The following is a 20,135-nucleotide window of genomic DNA, read 5'->3' on the forward strand; positions in this document are numbered from 1 at the left end:
GATCTCTATTAGCTGGCTTCCTGTCGCAACTGCCCATATTGCTATCGCAATCTTTATTCATCTCTTCACTTCAATAAATATTGAAGATTTTTCCCTTAACCTGAATTCCTGACTCCGGCTGATTTTAAATACGCGGTCATTACAGTTTGCTTTTTTTTTTTCCTCATTTTTTCCTCTTTTGATCTGATTTTTCTTGTGCAGCATGATAAATGTGGAAATATATACAGAAGAATTACACATGTTTAACCTATATTGGATTACTCCCCTAGCCAGGGGAGAGGGGTGAGGGAGAAAAATATGGAACACAAGGTTTTACAAGAGTGAACACTTTTTAGATGAAGAAAGGAGGCTATATTCCTTGGTCAATATCATACAACTAAGTTAACAGCAGGATTTGTACCCAAGCATTTGAAAGAATATGAGACCAATCTTAATAGGGTGAGAGTTCATACTTAGCAGTAATAGATAGGTATGGAGGATCAAAAAATGGAAGGTATAGAAAGCCAAGAAGAGGGAGATATGATTTCACAAGTATTAGGGAACCACTACAGGATTAACTAGATAAATTATACAATATGCATAGGGGAATGGCAGCCAGAGAGGGCACTTTAGTCCAAAACATTACAGGGATAGTGAGGGGCCAAAGGAAATAGAATGACACACTCTACCTAGGAACAGGGGCAGAACTGAATCTGATTACAGAAGACAAGGCAATTAATATGATATAGATGAGATTGACAGAGAACAGGGAATGAAAGTGACACTTTCTAAAATAATGGGCCAAGAGAGGTTGTAGTCAAACAGAAGTCAGTCAACAAGCATTGATTTAAGTGCTTACTATTTACCAGCACATTCATAGTGCTAATTGCAGGGAATGCAAAGAAAGGGAAAACACACACTTTGTTTTCAAAGCGCTAACATTCAAATCTAAAAAAATAACATGCAAACATTTATGTACATACAAGATATTAATAGTGTAAACAGAAGGTAAAACTAAAGGGAAGGCACTACAGGATGGGATCTTAGGAGATAAAAGGGCTACAAATCCCAGGGTATATAGGATCCAGACCAGGGTGAAGACAGTAGGGGAAAAAAGGATCTAAATGACACTGAAGAAAGAATTGACAAGAGTAAAAGGTGAGATTCAAGTCTAAGTAAATGAACAAAAGTATCACTGACAATCAAGCCGTTTGTGAATTAGAGCAGGGAAAAGACGGAACGAGATTAGAGATGGCCTTCTGATTCACTGATTCTAAGGAGACAATATAATATTCAAAAGAAAGAATAGAAAAACAATAAGATATACGGGACTGAAGTTTATGTGAATGGACAAAAGTTAAAACAAAAATCTGGAAATATTTAGCAGAGAAGAAAACAGAAAAACATTCTTTTAATTCAGTTAAGTTAAAATATTTATTAATCTTTATGTACATAGTACTGTCTTTGGGAAGTTCTGAAAACAATACATAACGAATTATTTATAAATTCATTATTTATTATATATTTTCTTATGTTTTATTTGCTATATATTTTAAAAAATCAAAATAAAGATTCAGTTTCAAAGTGAATCCTCTTTTTTGAGTTTTACTATCTTTATAGAAATGTTTTCCATTTTTTGTTGTTTTAAGTTGATTTAAAAAATGCAAATGTTTTATCTTTTGTATGTAGTCCATATATGACTTATTCTTAAAATATGTGAATAAACTGGGCAATGATTTAAAAATTAAATTAGTTGCTTTGACACAGGATGTTAGATGTATTATAAAATCTATCTATATGGCTAATGATTATCTACTAGCTTTTATTTTTTGGATTTAAATACTTAATACTTGTTCAGCTTTCATCAAAGTTTAATATGTGTAAAAACCCTACAGAGTTTTAGATTCCTTAGTAGGGGAGGCAAACAACATGAAGATTCTGTCAATATCAGTCAGTCAACAGTCAAAAAGTAAGTGCTTACTATTTACCAGCACATGCATTGTGTTAATTGCAGGGGATACAAAGAAAGGGAAAAAACAGACTTTGTTTTCAAAGTGCTAACATTCAAATCTAAAAAACAACATGCAAACATTTATGTACATAGAAAATATTTATAGTGCAAATAGAAGGTAAAACCAAAGGGAAGGCACTAGTTGGGAGTGAGGGGAGTAATATAAATAGGATGTAGAGAGGGAAAGACTTCTTGCCAAACTTGGAATCTCAATTGTGTCTTAAAGAAAGCCACAAAATTGAAGAGGGAAAACATTCCATGTATTAGAGGCAGAGTCAGGCAATGATGAGTCCCATTCAAGGAACAGCAAGGTTAGTGCTGTTTACATTATAGAGTATGCAGAATGGAATAAAGAGCATAACTCAGGTTAAGCCAAATGAATTGCCCCATATAGCAAAGATTCCTACAAGTTTCAAAATCCTCAAAAGAATTCCTATACTCTGACACATGCTTTCATTAGCAGATGATCTTCAGAACTACATAAAGTATATATACACTCTGAATCAATAGCAAGTTATCTTCAGAATTACATAAAGTATATATACATTCTGAGTCTATCAATAAGAAGCCATAATCAAGGAAGAAATTATAGCACATGCACATATACCAAAGGGAAATTGATAGATTAAATAATTTTGAAGAATGAAACAAGTTATATGAATGAATGAATGAATGAAACAAGGATACAAATTAGAATCTGTAGAGAGCCAGAACTCTGGAGAAGTATACTTGAAACAAGGTGCTAACTCAAAGGAATTGATGAGACAATGATTATCTAGTTTACATATATATATATACTTAATACTTAGCATAGTGATGTAATGGTTCTCTAAGTTCACACATAATCGGTATGCTGTAATGACATAATTACAATAAGGTATATAAGAGCCAATAAGGACTAGAAGAGAGACATTCCATCTCCCACCATCCTGCTGGCTCTCCTGCTTCCTGCATTCTTCCACTAAGACCAAGGGCCCTCTAAAGGTCTCCCAGAAAGCTAGCCAGCCCCAGGCAAAGGAGACAAACTGTGAAGGAAATAATAAAGACTTTGGATTTTATTCCTGACTATTCTTGTGATGATTATTCTACTTAGAAACCAAGGCCCATTTGGAGGACCTCCAGAAAGCTAATCAGAACATTACAAGAATCAAACTCTCTTTTGAGAAAGTGAAAGTGGTTTATGTAAAAATAGGTTGTGATTTCCTAGCTTTAGAATTCAGGGCAATTAATACACTGACTACATGGCTAAGAAGGTAAATGAAAAGCAAACCAGTAAAGGTAAAGGTGTTACATAAGGTTGACAGAGGGCTCTGCCTTGGTTTGTTTTGTTGTGAAGTAAGGCATTTTTCTTTAAACTCACTGAAATATGATATAAGATGTAAAATAAAGTTCTGTGTTCCAAAGAGGTTAAAGTTGTCTTGCAGAAATAGTTTTTAGCACTTACCAAAAGCTGTTTGCCTATATTTGCTCAGTCTTTTTTTGTTGTTGTTATTATGTTTTTCTCTTTCTACCAGCTTGCAGTATGGGATAATGAGAAGGAAGCAAGAAACAAAACTTTTTATGCCTCTAGAGAAACAGATAATAAGTGGGCACATCAAAATTGAATTCTGGTCCAATTAAGAAAACTGATCTCTATATAATATTATGATATTCTATTGTTCAGGATCCAAGGTTAGAAGACTAGTGTTATGCCACAGTTCTCTTTAACTGTCCTGACTCAGTTTCCCTGTACGAGTTTCCCTTGTCTCAGTTTCCTTAACTGTTCTGTCTCAATCTCCTTAGTTGTAAATCCCACTCTGGGCCATTAAGACTGAGGACCATTTGCTCTAAGGTTATAAATTGTTAGTAAGATAAACAAGAGAGTAGACCTCCTGATTCTTTTCTGCCCTCAAGAATTTACAATATCCCTCTAAAATATTCCAAGATACCTCACTGACATCTTTGTGTATTCAGATATCCTGTCTCTGGGTTTTTAGGATTTGTGGCCTCCCCCATCCTGACAAAAGTTTTCCCCACTTCTTACCCCTTCCTTTGTTTAGAGAAAAGGTATTTAAGAAGTTGGGGTTCCTCCATTCATTGCTGGAGGCTGAGACTGGAGGCTGGATGCTGGATGCTGGACACTGGGTTCTTTGGGATGACAGTCTCCTCCAGCCCTGGGACCAACATGGATTCCTTCGTACCAGTATATCTTTATCTCTGTCTGACTGGATAATTTGAGACGAGAGTCCTGTCCAGTCAATTTTACTCTCCCATTAATAAAATATTAAAAACTCTCTAATCTCTTTCCTGCCTCAGTTTCTCTGGCATTACACTAGAAAGTTATTTAATGAAAAAAACAAAAAACAAACTTTTACTTAGCCTAGGGGGAAAAAAAGGAAATGTAGTATAGTAGAAAGAATACTGAATTTTGAATCATAAGACTTATGTTCAAATCCTGGCTCTGCCTTTCCTAAGTGGCTTTATTCAAGTCACAACCTCTCTTGGTCTTAGTTTCCTATGAGGAAGTTGAAATAGATCATCCTGATAACACTTCCACCTCTAAATCTTATGATCCTAACTGAGGTCAGAGGAATCTTGAATGTCAGGGTAAATAAGGAGTTTGGTCTTCATACTAAAGACAGTTGATGAGGCCCTAAAACTTTCTAAGTAGAGAAATAACATGACCAAGGTTGAGTCATGCATTAGGATGACTAGTGTGGCAGTTGTGTGCAAGATTAATTTCACTGGAGAAAGACTGAAAGGAAGCAAACAAGTTAGGAGTCATAAGATAACAAGAGACTTCACAGGTAATGGAATTAAAAATAAAAAGGATGGATATTATATTTATTCTTTAGACATATAAAGATGTTCTAAGATTTATAAACTACATTCTTTATAACAATACTGTAAAATAAACAATATTAAATCTTGATTTTATAGAATAAATGAGGTTAAATTCCCTGCCCAAGATCACATAGTGACATAGCCAAGGATTTCAATCTACCAGTTCCAAGTTCAAATCTTTTGTCAGGACACCAATTTACCTTCCTACCTTTCTTTTAGTGATGCCTATATCCAGTCAAATAAAGTCATCAAAGGGCAATTATGTGGCACCATGGATTCAAGAAGAACTGACTTACTATATGATTTTGAGCAATTCACTTTTCTATATCTCAGGTTCTTCATCTATATAATGGTGATAAAAATAATACCTACCTCAGAATTGTGAGGATCAAATGAGATCATTTTAAAGCATTTAACACAGTGCTTGGCACACAGTAAAAATCATATAAATGTTATTATCATTTTCATTTTTAATGTATGTAATTCATTCCTATAGTCTGCTTACCTCTCAACCTCAAAAGGAAATAAATGTTTCATCACTTTTCCCACCATATCAACAAACAGACAGATATAGAAGCCAGGAAAGGGCAACATTATTCAGACCATCAGTCTTGTTTCCAGCCCTATCTACAGAGCTATCTTTCAAAGAAGCTACTCTTGTGAATAATGAGGCAGCTATTCCCACCAACTGCTTCTGCATGTGTTACAGTCCCTTACTCCTCAAGATACCAAAGAACCAGAAATAAAGAATTATCTACACTAAATTCCTTGGCACTATCTAATTCTTCAACATCAGAAAGAGATGGGATTTTATCATTAGAAATGATTGCTGTATTACCATTTGCTTTGTCACTGGAAAGACCAAAATGACTCTCCATCAGACTTGTAGCTTAAGCCTTCTATCTGTGTTGCTGGCTTCATTAGAATGAGCACCATGAAATCAGGGACTGTCTCTACCTTTCTGCTGTATCGTTGGCTCTTATCAAATACTCTGCCCACAGTACTTAAGGAATGTTTTTCTTTCAATCATTCATTCAATTTCTAACATTCCACTTGAATACTGTATCTATATGAAGTTACAAAATTCACTTACTTTCCTTAGATCTCAGTTTCTTTATCTATACAAAAAGGTGAAATTGTATTAGATGACCTCTAAAGTTCTCTCTAACTCTAACAGAACTCACGATGCATTTGCTTAATTATAAATGTACACAAATAGCCTTTTATAAAGAAATTGTTGGTTAGATTGTAAAAGTCTATTCAAGACTGGTATTTAGAAGTTTATTTTTTTTTATTTCTTTCAAAAAATAATGCTATCAAAATCTGAACTAATCTTAACTAAATTTTCTGTAAGAAACAGGATGCTCTAGGATAATTTCAGAAAGGCCTGGAGAGACTTACATGCTGAGTGTGCATGTACTTACAATTGAGGCTGAGTGAAATGAGCAGGACCAGGAGATCATTATATACTTCAACAATTCTGATGGATGTGGCCCTCTTCAACAATGAGATGAACCAAATCAGTTCCAATAGAGCAGTAATGAACTGAACCAGCTACACCCAGCAAAAGAATACTGGGAGATGACTATGAACCACTACATAGAATTTCCAATCCCTCTATTTTTGTCTGCCTGCATTTCTGATTTCCTTCACAGGCTACTTGTACACTATTTCAAAGTCTGATTCTTTTTGTACAGCAAAATAACTGTTTGGACATGTATACAAATATTGTATTTAACTTATACTTCAACATATTTAACATGTTTTGGTCAACCTTCCATCTGGGGGAAGGAGTGAGAGGAAGGAGGGGAAAAGTTGAAACAAAAGGTTTTGCAATTGTCAATGCTGAAAAAATACCCATGCATATATCTTATAAATAAAAAGCTAAAATATAATAAAAAAAAAAAGAAAGAAAGAAAGAGGATGCTCTGATGGACATTAAGGAACTACTAAAATATTTACTTCACTATACTGTTAGTTATTCAAAAACAGAAATGGCTTCTAAAGTATAAATTAAGGTTATGATCACTCAACCAGCAGGGAAAATTCCTTTGTCATTAACCCGATTAGTTCAACTCCCTAGAGCCCTGCTGTGGTGTTTTTCTTCTTTAAAATAATATAATGGTTCTCTCTGGGAGTAGGTTTCTTGGGGAGGTTTTCTGGAAGCAATCTTAATTTCAGTTGAAAGTAATAATCACTCCAAATGCAGCCAGCTGCAAACATTTATTTTCTCCTTCCAAAATAGCCCGGTTAGTTTTTCTTAGAGGCCTATCTTTCTGTTTGGTTCCAAGAGCTCTTGCAGTTGTCCTTTGCCTCTGCTTTCTTCAGCCTCCAGCCAGCACCAAGGTGAAAGTTGGAATGAATCTGTCTTACCTCCAAGAGAGGGCTTCTCTCTGAACTGACCCCCGACTGGCTCATTGAAGCTCTATTTATATTAGATATAAAAGATTGACTCTTCCTCCAAGGGAGGAATTAAAGGAGGTGTGAATTCACAAAGTTACAAAGTTAACTTTGTGAATCTCCCATACATGTGAACTCCAATGAGTACTTAACTACTTCTTGCTTATATGAGCTCTCTAAAGGTGTGAACACAAGCATTGTATCAATTCCATTGAGTTAACACTAGTATTCCAACATCTCCCTTGAGTTATCACCTTGTTTCAAGTTGAGTTAACACTAGGATTCTGACTCCTTGAAAACAAACAATGATCATAATAAAATAATATCTCATTTGCACTGAGCAACTGCAGTTTGGACAAGCGAAAGATTTTTTTCAAAGGACTAAATAGTTTTAGAATATAACTATTTCTTTTTTTTCAATTGTAACTTTTTATTGACAGAACATATGCCTGGGTAATTTTTTACAACATTATCCCTTGCACTCACTTCTGTTCTGACTTTTCCCTTCCCTCCCTCCACCCCCTCCCTAGATGGCAAGCAGTCTTTTACATGTTAAATATGTTATAGTATATATCCTAGATACAATATAGAGCAGAACCGAGCAGTTCTCTTGTTGCATAGGAAAAATTGGATTCAGAAAGTAAAAATAACCTGGGAAGATAAATAAAAATGCAAACAGTTTACACTGATTTCCCAGTGTTTTTTCTTTGGGAATAGCTGCTTCTGTCCTTCACCAATCAACTGGAACTGAATTAGATCTTCTCTTTGTCGAAGATAGCTACTTCCATCAGAATACATCCTCATACAGTATCGTTGTTGAAGTATATAATGAACTCCTGGTTCTGCTCATTTCACTTAGCATCAATTCATGTAAGTCTCTCCAAGCCTCTTTGTATTCATCCTGCTGGTCATTTCTTATAGAACAATAACATTCCATAACAGAATATAATTATTTCAAAAGGAAAAATTTTCTATCTCTGCTCTCTTACAGAGAACATTCAAGACAACAAAACATTTTTAACAGCATCATTATGAATATCAATTCTTAATTCATTCACTCTCTTTCAGACCTTTAAACTACATAACCTTTCTCCTTCTTAGTCAAGCAGAAAAATGGTCACACACTAGATCCAATAATAACTCAAAAGTGTTTCAGTTCTGTAGATACAATATCAGACATTCTTTTTATCCTTCTAACCTATTCCTTATCTTACTCTCCAGAGAAGCTATTCGTAATTTTCTTTACCTTCCTGAAGCCTCTCAGTATTCCCCATATGCTCATCCCTCTCCTTAGCTGAAGGCCCTCATCTCTTCATTTCAAAATCTTTTGACATAATCTCCCATTCTCTTCTTCATTTCCCCAAATTCTGCCCAAGAGGAGGCATTTCTTTTTGCCACAGACAATCTTTTGACAGGTGCACTAGTTGCCATCCCTTCCTGTCTTATCCAACTGATTGTATTCTCAATCATGACCTTTGTCCCCCTCTTTGCCAGTAGTGATATTTTTATTCTATGCACTTGTATCCCAATACCTAGCACACTGTTTGGCACAGAAATGATTACTACTTGTTGATTTTTAGACATAATTGAGACAAGTCCCTGAGGGCAAAGCCATATGAATATTTACTCACTGTTCTGTGGGCATTGTGGAGGTCACTAAGGATACAAAAGATGTATAAAATTGGGCCATTATTTTTAAGAATCTTGTTGTATTTTAATATAGTAATGTCTCTGGACACCACTGAAATGCATAAAGACTTCACTAAGAGTAAAATGCACGAATTGTGTGACAATGATTTGCTAAGACTAGGGCTTGTCATTCTCATTTATTTCTGGGTTTGTTTGTGATTATACAATAGATAATAAAGATCTTCAGTTTTAAAAGTAAAAATAAGCACCAATAGACTTAAATCATGACAGAGCCATTTAATTTCTCTTTACAATTGATCCTGGCTCCTAGGAACCTCATGATCAGGAAATGCATTATCCTTCAAGACTACATCAGTCTTGGTATTCATATCTCATTAGTTTCCTTAGTACTCTGTGCTCCTTTGATTATAGCAAAGCAAAATACTGCTCCATTTAAACAGGAATTCCAGGTCAACTATTTTTTCTTTTTCCATCAGCTTTTATTTCTCTTAAGGGAACTGCATCATGAGAAACCCTCTCATTCAGCACCTTCTTTGCCTCCAACTCCTGTTTCTCTTGTTATGTACAACCCAGCATTGTAAGCTCCTTAAGATTTTTCTTTTTTCATATGTATCCTCAGTGCTTAGCATAGAACCTAACATATAGTAGATGATCAATAAATTTTTACTGAATGAGTGATCATATAAATAGTAATTATTTATGGAATTCTCAAAGGCAGAAAATGATTTCACTAATTTCTTTTTTTTTAACTCTAGTTTATATGGTACTAAATTTTTATTCTTTTCATCATAATAAAAAGCTAGAATTTTCAAATTTCTTTCTCTGAATTGGTTTTTTGCTTCTCCCTATGTTTTCTTTTCTTTTTTTTTTTTGCTGTGGCAATTGGAGTTAACTGACTTGCCCAGGGTTACACAGATAGAAAGTGGTAAGTGTCTGAGGGCAGATTTGAAATCAGGTCCTCCTGACTTCAGGGCTGGTACTCTATCCATTGCACCACCTAGCTGCCCCTGGTTCCCCCTAATATTTTAAGAAAATCTTTGGAACAAATATTTTCCCTTATTTAGTCTCCTTTCATTCTAAGGCATAAAGGGGTATTGTTGACTAATTAAAAGGAGAAAATATAAAGTGCTTTTTAAGTCACTGACATATCTCATCAGAGGTTATGTCCTCAGAGAGACTGAGGAGTCAGGTTATTTTTAGTAAGGAGAAAATTATTTCTAGAATCATTTTAAAAAATTGCCTATTGAAAGGATAAAGAAAAAAAATTCTTTTTTATTTTATTTTTTTAAATTTTTATTTAATAATTACTTTATATTGACAGAATCCATGCCAGGATAATTTTTTTACAACATTATCCCTTGTACTCGTTTCTGTTCTGATTTTTCCCCTTCCTCCCTCCACTCCCTTCCCTAGATGGCAAGCAGTCCTATATATGTTAGATATGTTGCAGTATATCCTAGATACAATATATGTTTGCAGAACCAAACAGTTCTCTTGTTGCACAGGGAGAATTGGATTCAGAAGGTATAAATAACCTGGGAAGAAAAACAAAAATGCAGATAGTTCACATTCGTTTCCCAGTGTTCTTTCTTTGGGTGTAGCTGCTTCTGTCCATCATTTATCAATTGAAACTCAGTTAGGTCTCTTTGTCAAAGAAATCCACTTCCATCAAAATATGTCCTCATACAATATCGTTGTCGAAGTGTATAATGATCTCCTGGTTCTGCTCATTTCACTTAGCATCAGTTCATGTAAGTCTCGCCAGTCCTCTCTGTATTCATCCTGCTGGTCATTTCTTACAGAACAATAATATTCCATAACATTCATATACCACAATTTACCCAGCCATTCTCCAATTGATGGGCATCCATTCATTTTCCAGTTTCTAGCCACTACAAACAGGGCTGCTACAAACATTTTGGCACATACAGGTCCCTTTCCCTTCTTTAGTATTTCTTTGGGATATAAGCCCAATAGAAACACTGCTGGATCAAAGGGTATGCACAATTTGATAACTTTTTGGGCATAATTCCAGATTGCTCTCCAGAATGGTTGGATTCGTTCACAACTCCACCAACAATGCATTAGTGTCCCAGTTTTCCCGCATCCCCTCCAACATTCATCATTATTTTTTCCTGTCATCTTAGCCAATCTGACAGGTGTGTAGTGGTATCTCAGAGTTGTCTTAATTTGCATTTCTCTGATCAATAATGCTTTGGAACACTCTTTCATATGAGTGGTAATAGTTTCAATTTCATCCTCTGAAAATTGTCTGTTCATATCCTTTGACCATTTATCAATTGGAGAATGGCTTGATTTCTTATAAATTTGAGTCAGTTCTCTATATATTTTGGAAATGAGGACTTTATCAGAACCTTTAACTGTGAAGATGTTTTCCCAGTTTGTTGCTTCCCTTCTAATCTTATTTGCATTAGTTTTGTTTCTACAAAGGCTTTTTAATTTGATGTAATCAAAATTTTCTATTTTGTGATCAGTAATGGTCTCTAGTTCATCTTTGGTCACAAATTTCTTTCTCCTCCACAAGTCTGAGAGATATACTATCCTATGTTCCTCTAATTTATTTATAATCTCGTTCTTTATGCCTAGGTCATGGACCCATTTTGATCTTATCTTGGTATATGGTGTTAAGTGTGGGTCCATGCCTAATTTCTGCCATACTAATTTCCAATAATCCCAGCAGTTTTTATCAAATAATGAATTCTTATCCCAGAAGTTAGGGTCTTTGGGTTTGTCAAACACTAGATTGCTATAGTTGACTATTCTGTCTTGTGAACCTAATCTTTTCCACTGATCCACTAATCTATAAGAAAAAAAATATTCAAAGAGATGTGTTATAAATAAAAATCTGAATAGATATGGGAAGAGTCCTTTAAAAAAAATAGAACAGACTAGAAGTGAAGATAATCTTTTTTAAAAAATAAATAAGAAAGAGAGCCAGCTAGGTGCACAGTGGATAGAACACCAGCCCTGAAGTCAGGAGAATCTGAGTTCAAATCAGATCTCAGACACTTAGCACTGCCTAGCTGTGTGACTCTAGGCAAGTCACTTAACCCCAACTGCTTCAGCCAAAACAAATAAATGAATGAATGAACAAATAAATGAATGAATGAATAAGAAAGGCTAGTTGTCATTCATTATTGCCATGAATTCAAATTATGCATATTATAAAATATTTTCTTCATAATAAATCTCTGAGGTAGGTAGTACAAACATGACTTACCTGCATTTCATATATCAGAAAATCAAAACTAGGGGCAGCTAGATGGTGCAGCAGAAAGAGCACTAGCTCTGGAGTCAGGAGGGCCTGAGTTCAAATCTTGCTTCTAACACCTGACATTTCCTGGTTGTGTGACCATGGGGCAAGTCATTTAATCCTAATTACTTTGGAGGGAAAAAACCCCACACAAACAAAGAATAAAAGCTCAAAGAACATCAAAGGCCATCTGGTTTTACTTCCTTATTTTTCAAATGAGAAAAATGAAGCAAAAGAAAGAAAGTGATTTGCCCAGAGACAGACAGCAAGTTACTATCTGATGTAGGGACTCTAACTCTAAGTCTACACCCACTTCTACTAAACCTATAAAACTAAAAACAAGGAGTAATTAATGCATTGAGAAATTAAAATAATTGGTCTAACTACAACAGGTGAGAGCTAGCATTTAAATCTAAGTGTACTAACTCTAAATCTAATACTTTTCCCACTAGCCCTCAAAGATAGAAAATCACAAAATATAGACTTAACACCATCTCCCAGTACTGTAAAAGTTATGCATTTTATATATTGTTTCCAGTGAGGCAAAAGTTAAGAAATAACCACCTTTTTGCATAGTCATTTCTAAGGAGAACCTTAGGCCATAAACTTCTTAAGGTAATTCATCTCCTAGACTATTGTGACAGTGACTTATCATCTCATTTTTGGAAGAAACTCTCCAGGTCCTAGCATTAGAAGAATTGGCTTCTACTGTATCTCTCGACAATGAAGGAAGTAGCATTCTTAATAAATGGGTGATGATGGAGTGCTGTGAAGAACATATTGTAAATGTCTACATCCTTAAATGGCTATAATTGTACCAGGTGGCAGTACTATAGCTATATTTCCTCTTTTTTTTTTTCTTTTTTGTTGAGGTAATTGGGGTTAAGTGACTTGCCCAAGGTCACACAGCTAGAAAGCGTCTGAGGTCAAATTTGAACTCAGACCCTCCTGACTTCAGGGTTGATGCTCTATCCACAGCACCATCTAGCTGCCACAGATATATCTCCTTTTAATTCAGATCAACCCAGAAAGTCTTGATCCAAAGTCCCCATATTACATAACGATATACATAATTTTTTAAAGACCATCATCTTTTAAAAAAAGAATGAACAAACTGCCAAACAGTAGGTTTCTTACCATGCTCCAATATCTCCTCTGCTATCTGTAGTATAATCATTCATGCAATCAAGTAATGTGTGATAGATCTGGGAAACATTTTCTTTGCATACAACATCATCTTCAGATGCTTCAGCCTTCACTCCTACTGTCTGACAAATCCTGAGAAAAAGATGCATATGCTTAAATCTTAATAAAATTTCTATCTTCTTTCCATATTGTTATATCATGACAATAGGGCCTATTTTTTGAACACAGAATACTAAAAATAACACCAAAATATTTTTGAGTTCATTATATGATTGATACCATGGGGGATAAGACTATTCTATGCATTACAAAGAGGATAAAATGCTGAACTGAATCAGAAGGAGTTTCTAGGATGACCATGAACAGGTCATTTACTATCTCAGCATCTCAGTTTCCTCTATAAATGGGGATAATATGCCTTTAATCCCTATCTAATTAGGTGATTTTTTTTTGAGAATTAAAGAAAATAGCATAAGAAAACTGCTTTGCAAACTTTAAAATGCCATATCATATTAACTCTTATTTTGTTTAAAAAAAAAAAAAAGGATAAAGCCTTCTTTGAAGTCACAATCAATAATGTCACTATAGATTAAGACTGATTAGATGGCAACAGAGAGAGAACTTCCCTGCTTTTTTTTTAATAAATAACAGTTGCATGCAGGTGAGCAAAGAATGTCTCAGTCTGACAGCATTCTTTTCACAATGTATAATTCATGCTATACTCTTCAATCCTCAATTTATTTATATAGAATATTAGGGGAAGTTTTGAAGGGGAAAAAAAACAACCATTTCATTGAAGGTCAATGTGCAGTCTAAAAGCTTTATAAAGAATGAAGTAGCTTCCTTTGTGTCAATGAAAGTGGAAACATTTGGTAAACACAAAGGCAGGATAGATGCATCAATCTTGGATTCTTTCTTTCTTTTTTTTTTTTTTAGTTAATTTTTTTTCTTTTTGATGGAAGTGGATTTCTTTGACAGAGACCTAACTGAGTTTCAATTGATAAATGACGGACAAAAGCAGCTACACCCAAAGAAAGAACACTGGGAAACGAATGTGAACTATCTGCATTTTTGTTTTTCTTCCCGGGTTATTTATACCTTCTGAATCCAATTCTCCCTATGCAACAAGAGAACTGTTCGGTTCTGCAAACATATATTGTATCTAGGATATACTGCAACATATCCAACATATAAAGGACTGCTTGCCATCTAGGGGAGGGGGTGGAGGGAGGGAGGGGAAAAATTGGAATAGAAGTGAGTGCAAGGGACAATGTTGTAAAAAAAAAAAAAAAAAAAATTACCCTGGCATGGATTCTGTCAATATAAAGTAATTATTAAATAAAAATTAAAAAAAAAAGTACCAGTTGAATATTTAACATACCATAGGACTGCTTGCCATCTAGGGGAGGGGGTGGAGGGAGGGAGGGGAAAAATTGGAATAGAAGTGAGTGCAAGGGACAATGTTGTAAAAAAAATTACCCTGGCATAGGTTCCGTCAATAAAAAGTTATTATAAAATAAATTTAATAAATAAATAGATTAAAGTGCCAGTTGATATCACTTCCTAAGAGAAATTATGTAGTTCAGTGAAAGCAATACTGGATTTTGGTCTAAAGAGTTGAGTTAGTCTTGCTTCCTTGGTATGACTAAGTCACTTGGTCTTTCTGAGCTGCTATTTCCTTATGTTAAAAGAGGGGATCACATAACAAACAATCATCACCAAATATTGTTCCAGGCACTATGATAGTACCAGGGACACAAAAGCCATATAGTCCCTACTCTTAAGAAATTAACATTATGCTGTTTCACATTTACAGGTGAATAAACTCAAAGCTTGTGCTTTAAGAATATTAATTCTGATCTTAAAAAGAGAGACCATAGATTCAGAAAGATCAAGTAAAAAGGAGAAGCAAGAGGTGAATAGGCCTTGAACTAGAAAAGTGGGTTTGTGACTGAAGAGAAGGTAATAGATAAGAGGATATAGATTATAGACTGCTGTTTGGAAAGAAAACAGAATGAGTAAGTAAAACTGAAGAATAAAGAATAACATGAGAAATCAAGACAGCTGAGTAAAGTCAGGAACCTGAGCTCTCCCCCAAATCCTTCCAAATCCCTTGAAATAAAGACTCTAAGCAAACTCTAGAATGGTAGAAACCACAAAAAGATGGAAAGAAACAGTTTTCCAGCTCAAGAACACTTAAAAGCTTGTTAGGAAAGGTCTGTAGCACCTTGGTCAAACAGGAGCACAGTCCAATGGAGACTATGCAAGCATAACCCAGGCCCCAGCAAATTAACCCAGGCCTTGGAAGCCACTGTATCAGCAGCAGTAGTGGCTGCTTCCAGAGCTCTCAGCTCACAGATAGTAAAGAAATCACAACTGGTCAGAAGGGATCTCTTTGCTAGCACTGAGGCAAGATTGTGTTGCTTTGTCCATATTTGGAAATGGATTGCACTCCTGGGTGGCAGTACCAAGGCAAAGAAAAGCTTTAGCAGACCACAGTTTATAGCCACAGTGGAATGGGGATCAATCTCACAGTTTCATAGTAGAAAAGAGTAATTGTGGTCATTCACAGATCAGAGCATAGGCCAAAAGAGTAATAAACACCTCTTCTGAGATTATACCAACTAAGAAAAACTGAAAATTTACAAGTCCCTGGAAGAATCTCTGAAAAAAGCTGCATAAAACCTCTGAAGCATGGGACAACACACCTTCTACCTTAGAGGCAAAATCCTAGTTTAACAAAAAGTTAAAAATCAAGTAATAGGTAGAGGGAAATGAGCAAACAACAGAAAAAAAAAAAAAATTGTGACTATAGAAAGTTACTATGGTTACAAGGAAGATCAAAACACACACTCAGGCAGGGAACTGGAAACTGAGTGGATGCCCATCAGTTGGAGAATGGCTGAATAAGTTGTAATATATGAATATTATTGTTCTATTAAGAAACGATCAGCAGGATGATTTCAGAGAGTCCTGGAGAGACTTACATGAAGTGATGTTAAGTGAAATGAGCAGAACCAAGAGAACACAGCAACAACAAGATTATGTGATGATCAATTCTGATGGACATGGCTCTTTTCAACAGCGAGGTGATCCAGGCCAGTCTGTGATGGAGAGAGCCATTTGCACCCAGAAAGAGAACTGTAGGCACTGAGTGTGGATCACAACATAGTGTTTTCACTTTTGTTGTTGTTGTTTATTTGCGGTTTGTTTTCTTTCTCATTTTTTTCCTTTTTGATCTGATTTTTCTTGTGCAGTATGATAACGTGGAAATATGTATAAAAGAATCATACATATGTAATATATATTGGATTATGTGCTGTCTAGGGAAGGAGGTGGAGGATGGGAGGGAGAAAAAAATTTGGAACACAAGGGTGAATGTTGAAAATTATGCAAGTATCTTGAAAATAAAAAAAAAGAACTTTATTGAAAATGTAAACTACACACATACCCAGAAGATGTCAAAGCCAAAGTTTCTACATTCAAAACCTCTAAGAAAAATATGAATTGGTCTCAAGTAATGGAGGAACTCAAAAAGGATTTTGAAAATCAAGTAAGAAAGGCAAAGGAAAAATTGGGAAGAAAAATGAGAATAATGCAAGAAATCATGAAAAAAGTTTTTATAGGGAGACACAAAAATATACTTTAAAAAATAAGGAATAAGGGTGGTGTGATAGAAAAAAATTTTTGACCTATGTTTTCTTTTACAACATGATTATTATGGAAAAGTTTTGCATAATTAAACATGTATAACTTATACAGAATTGCTTGCTTTCTTAATAAGAGGTTGGTAGTGGGAGGAAGGAAGGGGGAGAATCTGGAACTCAAAGTTTTAAAAACAAATGCTAAAAATTGTTTTTACACATAGCTGGGAAAAATAAAATGATAATTTTTTTTTTTTAAGAGCTAAACTATAAATAGCTTTGCTATTTTCAGCAATACAATGATCCAAAACTACTTGGAAGGACTTAGGATGAAAAATGCTATCCATTCCCAGAGAAAGAATTGGTTGTGTTTTACTACATACTGAAGCATTTTCTTTTTTTTTTTTTTAACTTTATTTTTCTTAAGGCTTTTTTTTTGGGAGGGGGAGAATCTTTGTTTTCTTTTAGGACATGACTTTCATGGAAATGTTTTGCGTAACTTCACATGTATCTTCTTATGGGGTGGAGGGAGGTGTGGAGGAAGAGAGAGAATCTAGAACTCAAAGTTTTAAAAACAAATGTAAAAAATTGTTTTACATGTAACTGGGGAAAATAAAAATATTAAAAACAAAATCAGCAACAACAACAAAGAGCTAAAAACAACAACAACAGAATAATTAATAGATTGCAAACCTAGATGACTGTGGGTGTCCTTAATGAAAAAAGGTTAGTTAGAAGAAGCAGTAGTTTTAAGAACAAAGATATTTTGGACATATTAAGTTTGAAATGCTTATGGAACATGCTACTGGAGGTGTCTAGAAGACAGTTATATTATACATGTACTATTTATCTCAAAGGCATGGTGTGAAGAAGAGCTAGCATTACTTTCCTTCAAGGATTCCAAGTCACTAATCACTACATAGTGGACAGAACTCTATGAGAACACAACACAAAAGAACAGACATATCGATACAATGAAGCCTGAGAAATTAACCCAACAATTTTATATGTATTTTTCCTCAATCAAACCACTGCTAATCTTGTTAATAAAAATGAAACACAAAGTAAGCCATGGGCCTTTTATTTTATCAGCATATAAACTAATATGAAAATACTTTTTTACTGTCAGAGTTCAGATTTAAGGAAATCTGTAAGACTTACTTGGCAATTGCTTTCAAGGCATCTCTTCTTGCCTCAGCAAAGCTCATATCTGTAGGAGAAATGCGAGTAACTGCCTTTAAGCCTTCCAATACCTGAAAAGCAATATGAAAATTATCAAGAAAGTTATAAACTATCAAAAGAAAATCTCATTTTGAAAGCCTTATTAGGGGTACATGGCAATACAATGTAAAAGAGAGTACTAGACTTCGTTTCAGGAAATTAGGGTTCATGATTCTTTTCTACCACAGATTTGAAACCTGAAGCAAACCACTAAGCTTCTATATGCCTCAGTTTTCTAAGGGTATAATGTTGATAATAATCTTTATTACTCTAAGGGTTCACAAAAAATTAAATAAGGTGTATTGTTTGAATACCTTGTTGCCTCAAAGTAACATGCTCTACTTCCCAACTTCCTCCTCCAATTCTTTAATCCCCATTCACCTCAATTCTTCTCTTAGTAGCTAAACAGTTCACCTCCACATTTTTCTGGAATCACGTATTCTGTAATTGTAGCAATACTCATGCCTTGCCAAACACAATTCTATTTAGCACTATCTGTATCCTCTTTCTCTACTGCTGAATGGAGCTACAGAAAAGCACAAACCAGAGTCATCTAAGTTCTTACTGCAGCAAGGTAATCTTTTTAGATTCCTAACTGATTTTTTTATCCCATTTCCCACAAATGATATTCCAAAACTTCCTCTCTTTCCTCAAACGTTATATGTTGTTCTCTCCCCTATCTCCACAAAATAAGAGGTAAGGAGTAGTGAGCTCTATCTTCTCATCTCAAAACTCCTTGTTATCATCTCTCTTTTCTTCCCGTATTCTAATCTCTGAGGAAGAGATGACCCTTTGCTTCCGCAAAGCTAACTCCCTGTACTCCTATCCTCAATTCTATCCCCTTCATTTCCACCAGGAGATAACTCAACAATTATCATCTCTCTTATCATTTATGGAATGAAACAAGTATTTCCATCATAACAATGATGACAATGATGGAGAGGAAAAGGAAGAGGAGGAAGAAGAGAAGGAGGAGGAGGAGGAAGTAAAGGAAGAAAAAGAAGAGGAAAAAAAGGTGGAGCAGAATCTATTTATATTCATTGCTTCTATTTCCTCTACTCTCATTTCTCAACCATTTGCAAAATGATTTCTTGATCTATCATTCAATTAAAACTGCTGTATCCAAAATGTAAAATTTGGTAGCCTTATATCAATCTTCCTTCTTTTTAACCTCTCAAAAGTTTCTGATATTGGTATTCATCCTTTACTCTGTTTGTTTTTGTTTCTTTGGCAGAACTGGTCTCTCTTGCTTCTCTCCTTCCATGTCTGATTGTTTTTTAGTTTTCTTTGCTAGTTCATAATCCAAATCATTCCTCCTAAATATGAGGCTCTCTCTAAAAACCTCATCTATTTTTCTTTAGTCTCTCATTAAGTTACCTCATTAGCTTCCATATATTTAATAATTTATCTTTATATAGATGACTTCCAAATTTTTATATCTAGCCCTAGCCTTTCTCCTAAACTGTAGTCACACATTTTCAATTACTTATTGGATGTCTTGCACTATGTCTCATAGGCATGTCAAATTCAACCTATCCAACTCAGAAAGGTAATTTTGTCCAACTACATAATTTTACAGTTCAGAAAACTAAAGATGAAAGAAGTTAAGTGGTTTATGCAAAATTATATAGCTAGTAATTGACAAAGCTGGGATCCAATCATGCTCTACCAGTTTCCTCAAAGCAATATGATTTTTCAGAAAAGTATTACTTATACTTAGCTCACTGAATTCCATCCTAATAACCTAATGAAGTTCATCCCTAAAAGTTCTTTAATTTATATGCATATATCAACAGAGTATTAAAAAAAAAAAACTACTTGCAGTTGGTTCTCACATTCTTTATCTTTCAGATATACACTTAATAACTTTAAAGTCACCAAAGCAAATTTAAAACATTGCTTAGATTTTTTTTCTTACTGTTATAATCCAATTCCCTCAATCTTTAATTTGCATGTTCTATTCAGAATAAGCTACTTCAAACTTGCT

At 34.7% G+C, this 20,135-nt stretch overlaps 1 protein-coding gene across 1 annotated transcript in view; it reads right to left on the reverse strand.

Moving 5' to 3' along the window:
* The window catches only part of TBCD (tubulin folding cofactor D), a 430,774-nt gene that overhangs the window by 74,095 nt on the left and 336,544 nt on the right, over nt 1-20,135 (reverse strand). The window contains 2 exon segments of the mRNA XM_051995656.1: nt 13,275-13,415; nt 18,089-18,180. Of these exon segments, the coding sequence (XP_051851616.1) occupies nt 13,275-13,415; nt 18,089-18,180 (233 nt within the window).

The sequence above is a fragment of the Antechinus flavipes genome, chromosome 4, assembly GCF_016432865.1.
Source record: "Antechinus flavipes isolate AdamAnt ecotype Samford, QLD, Australia chromosome 4, AdamAnt_v2, whole genome shotgun sequence".
Taxonomy (NCBI): domain Eukaryota; kingdom Metazoa; phylum Chordata; class Mammalia; order Dasyuromorphia; family Dasyuridae; genus Antechinus; species Antechinus flavipes.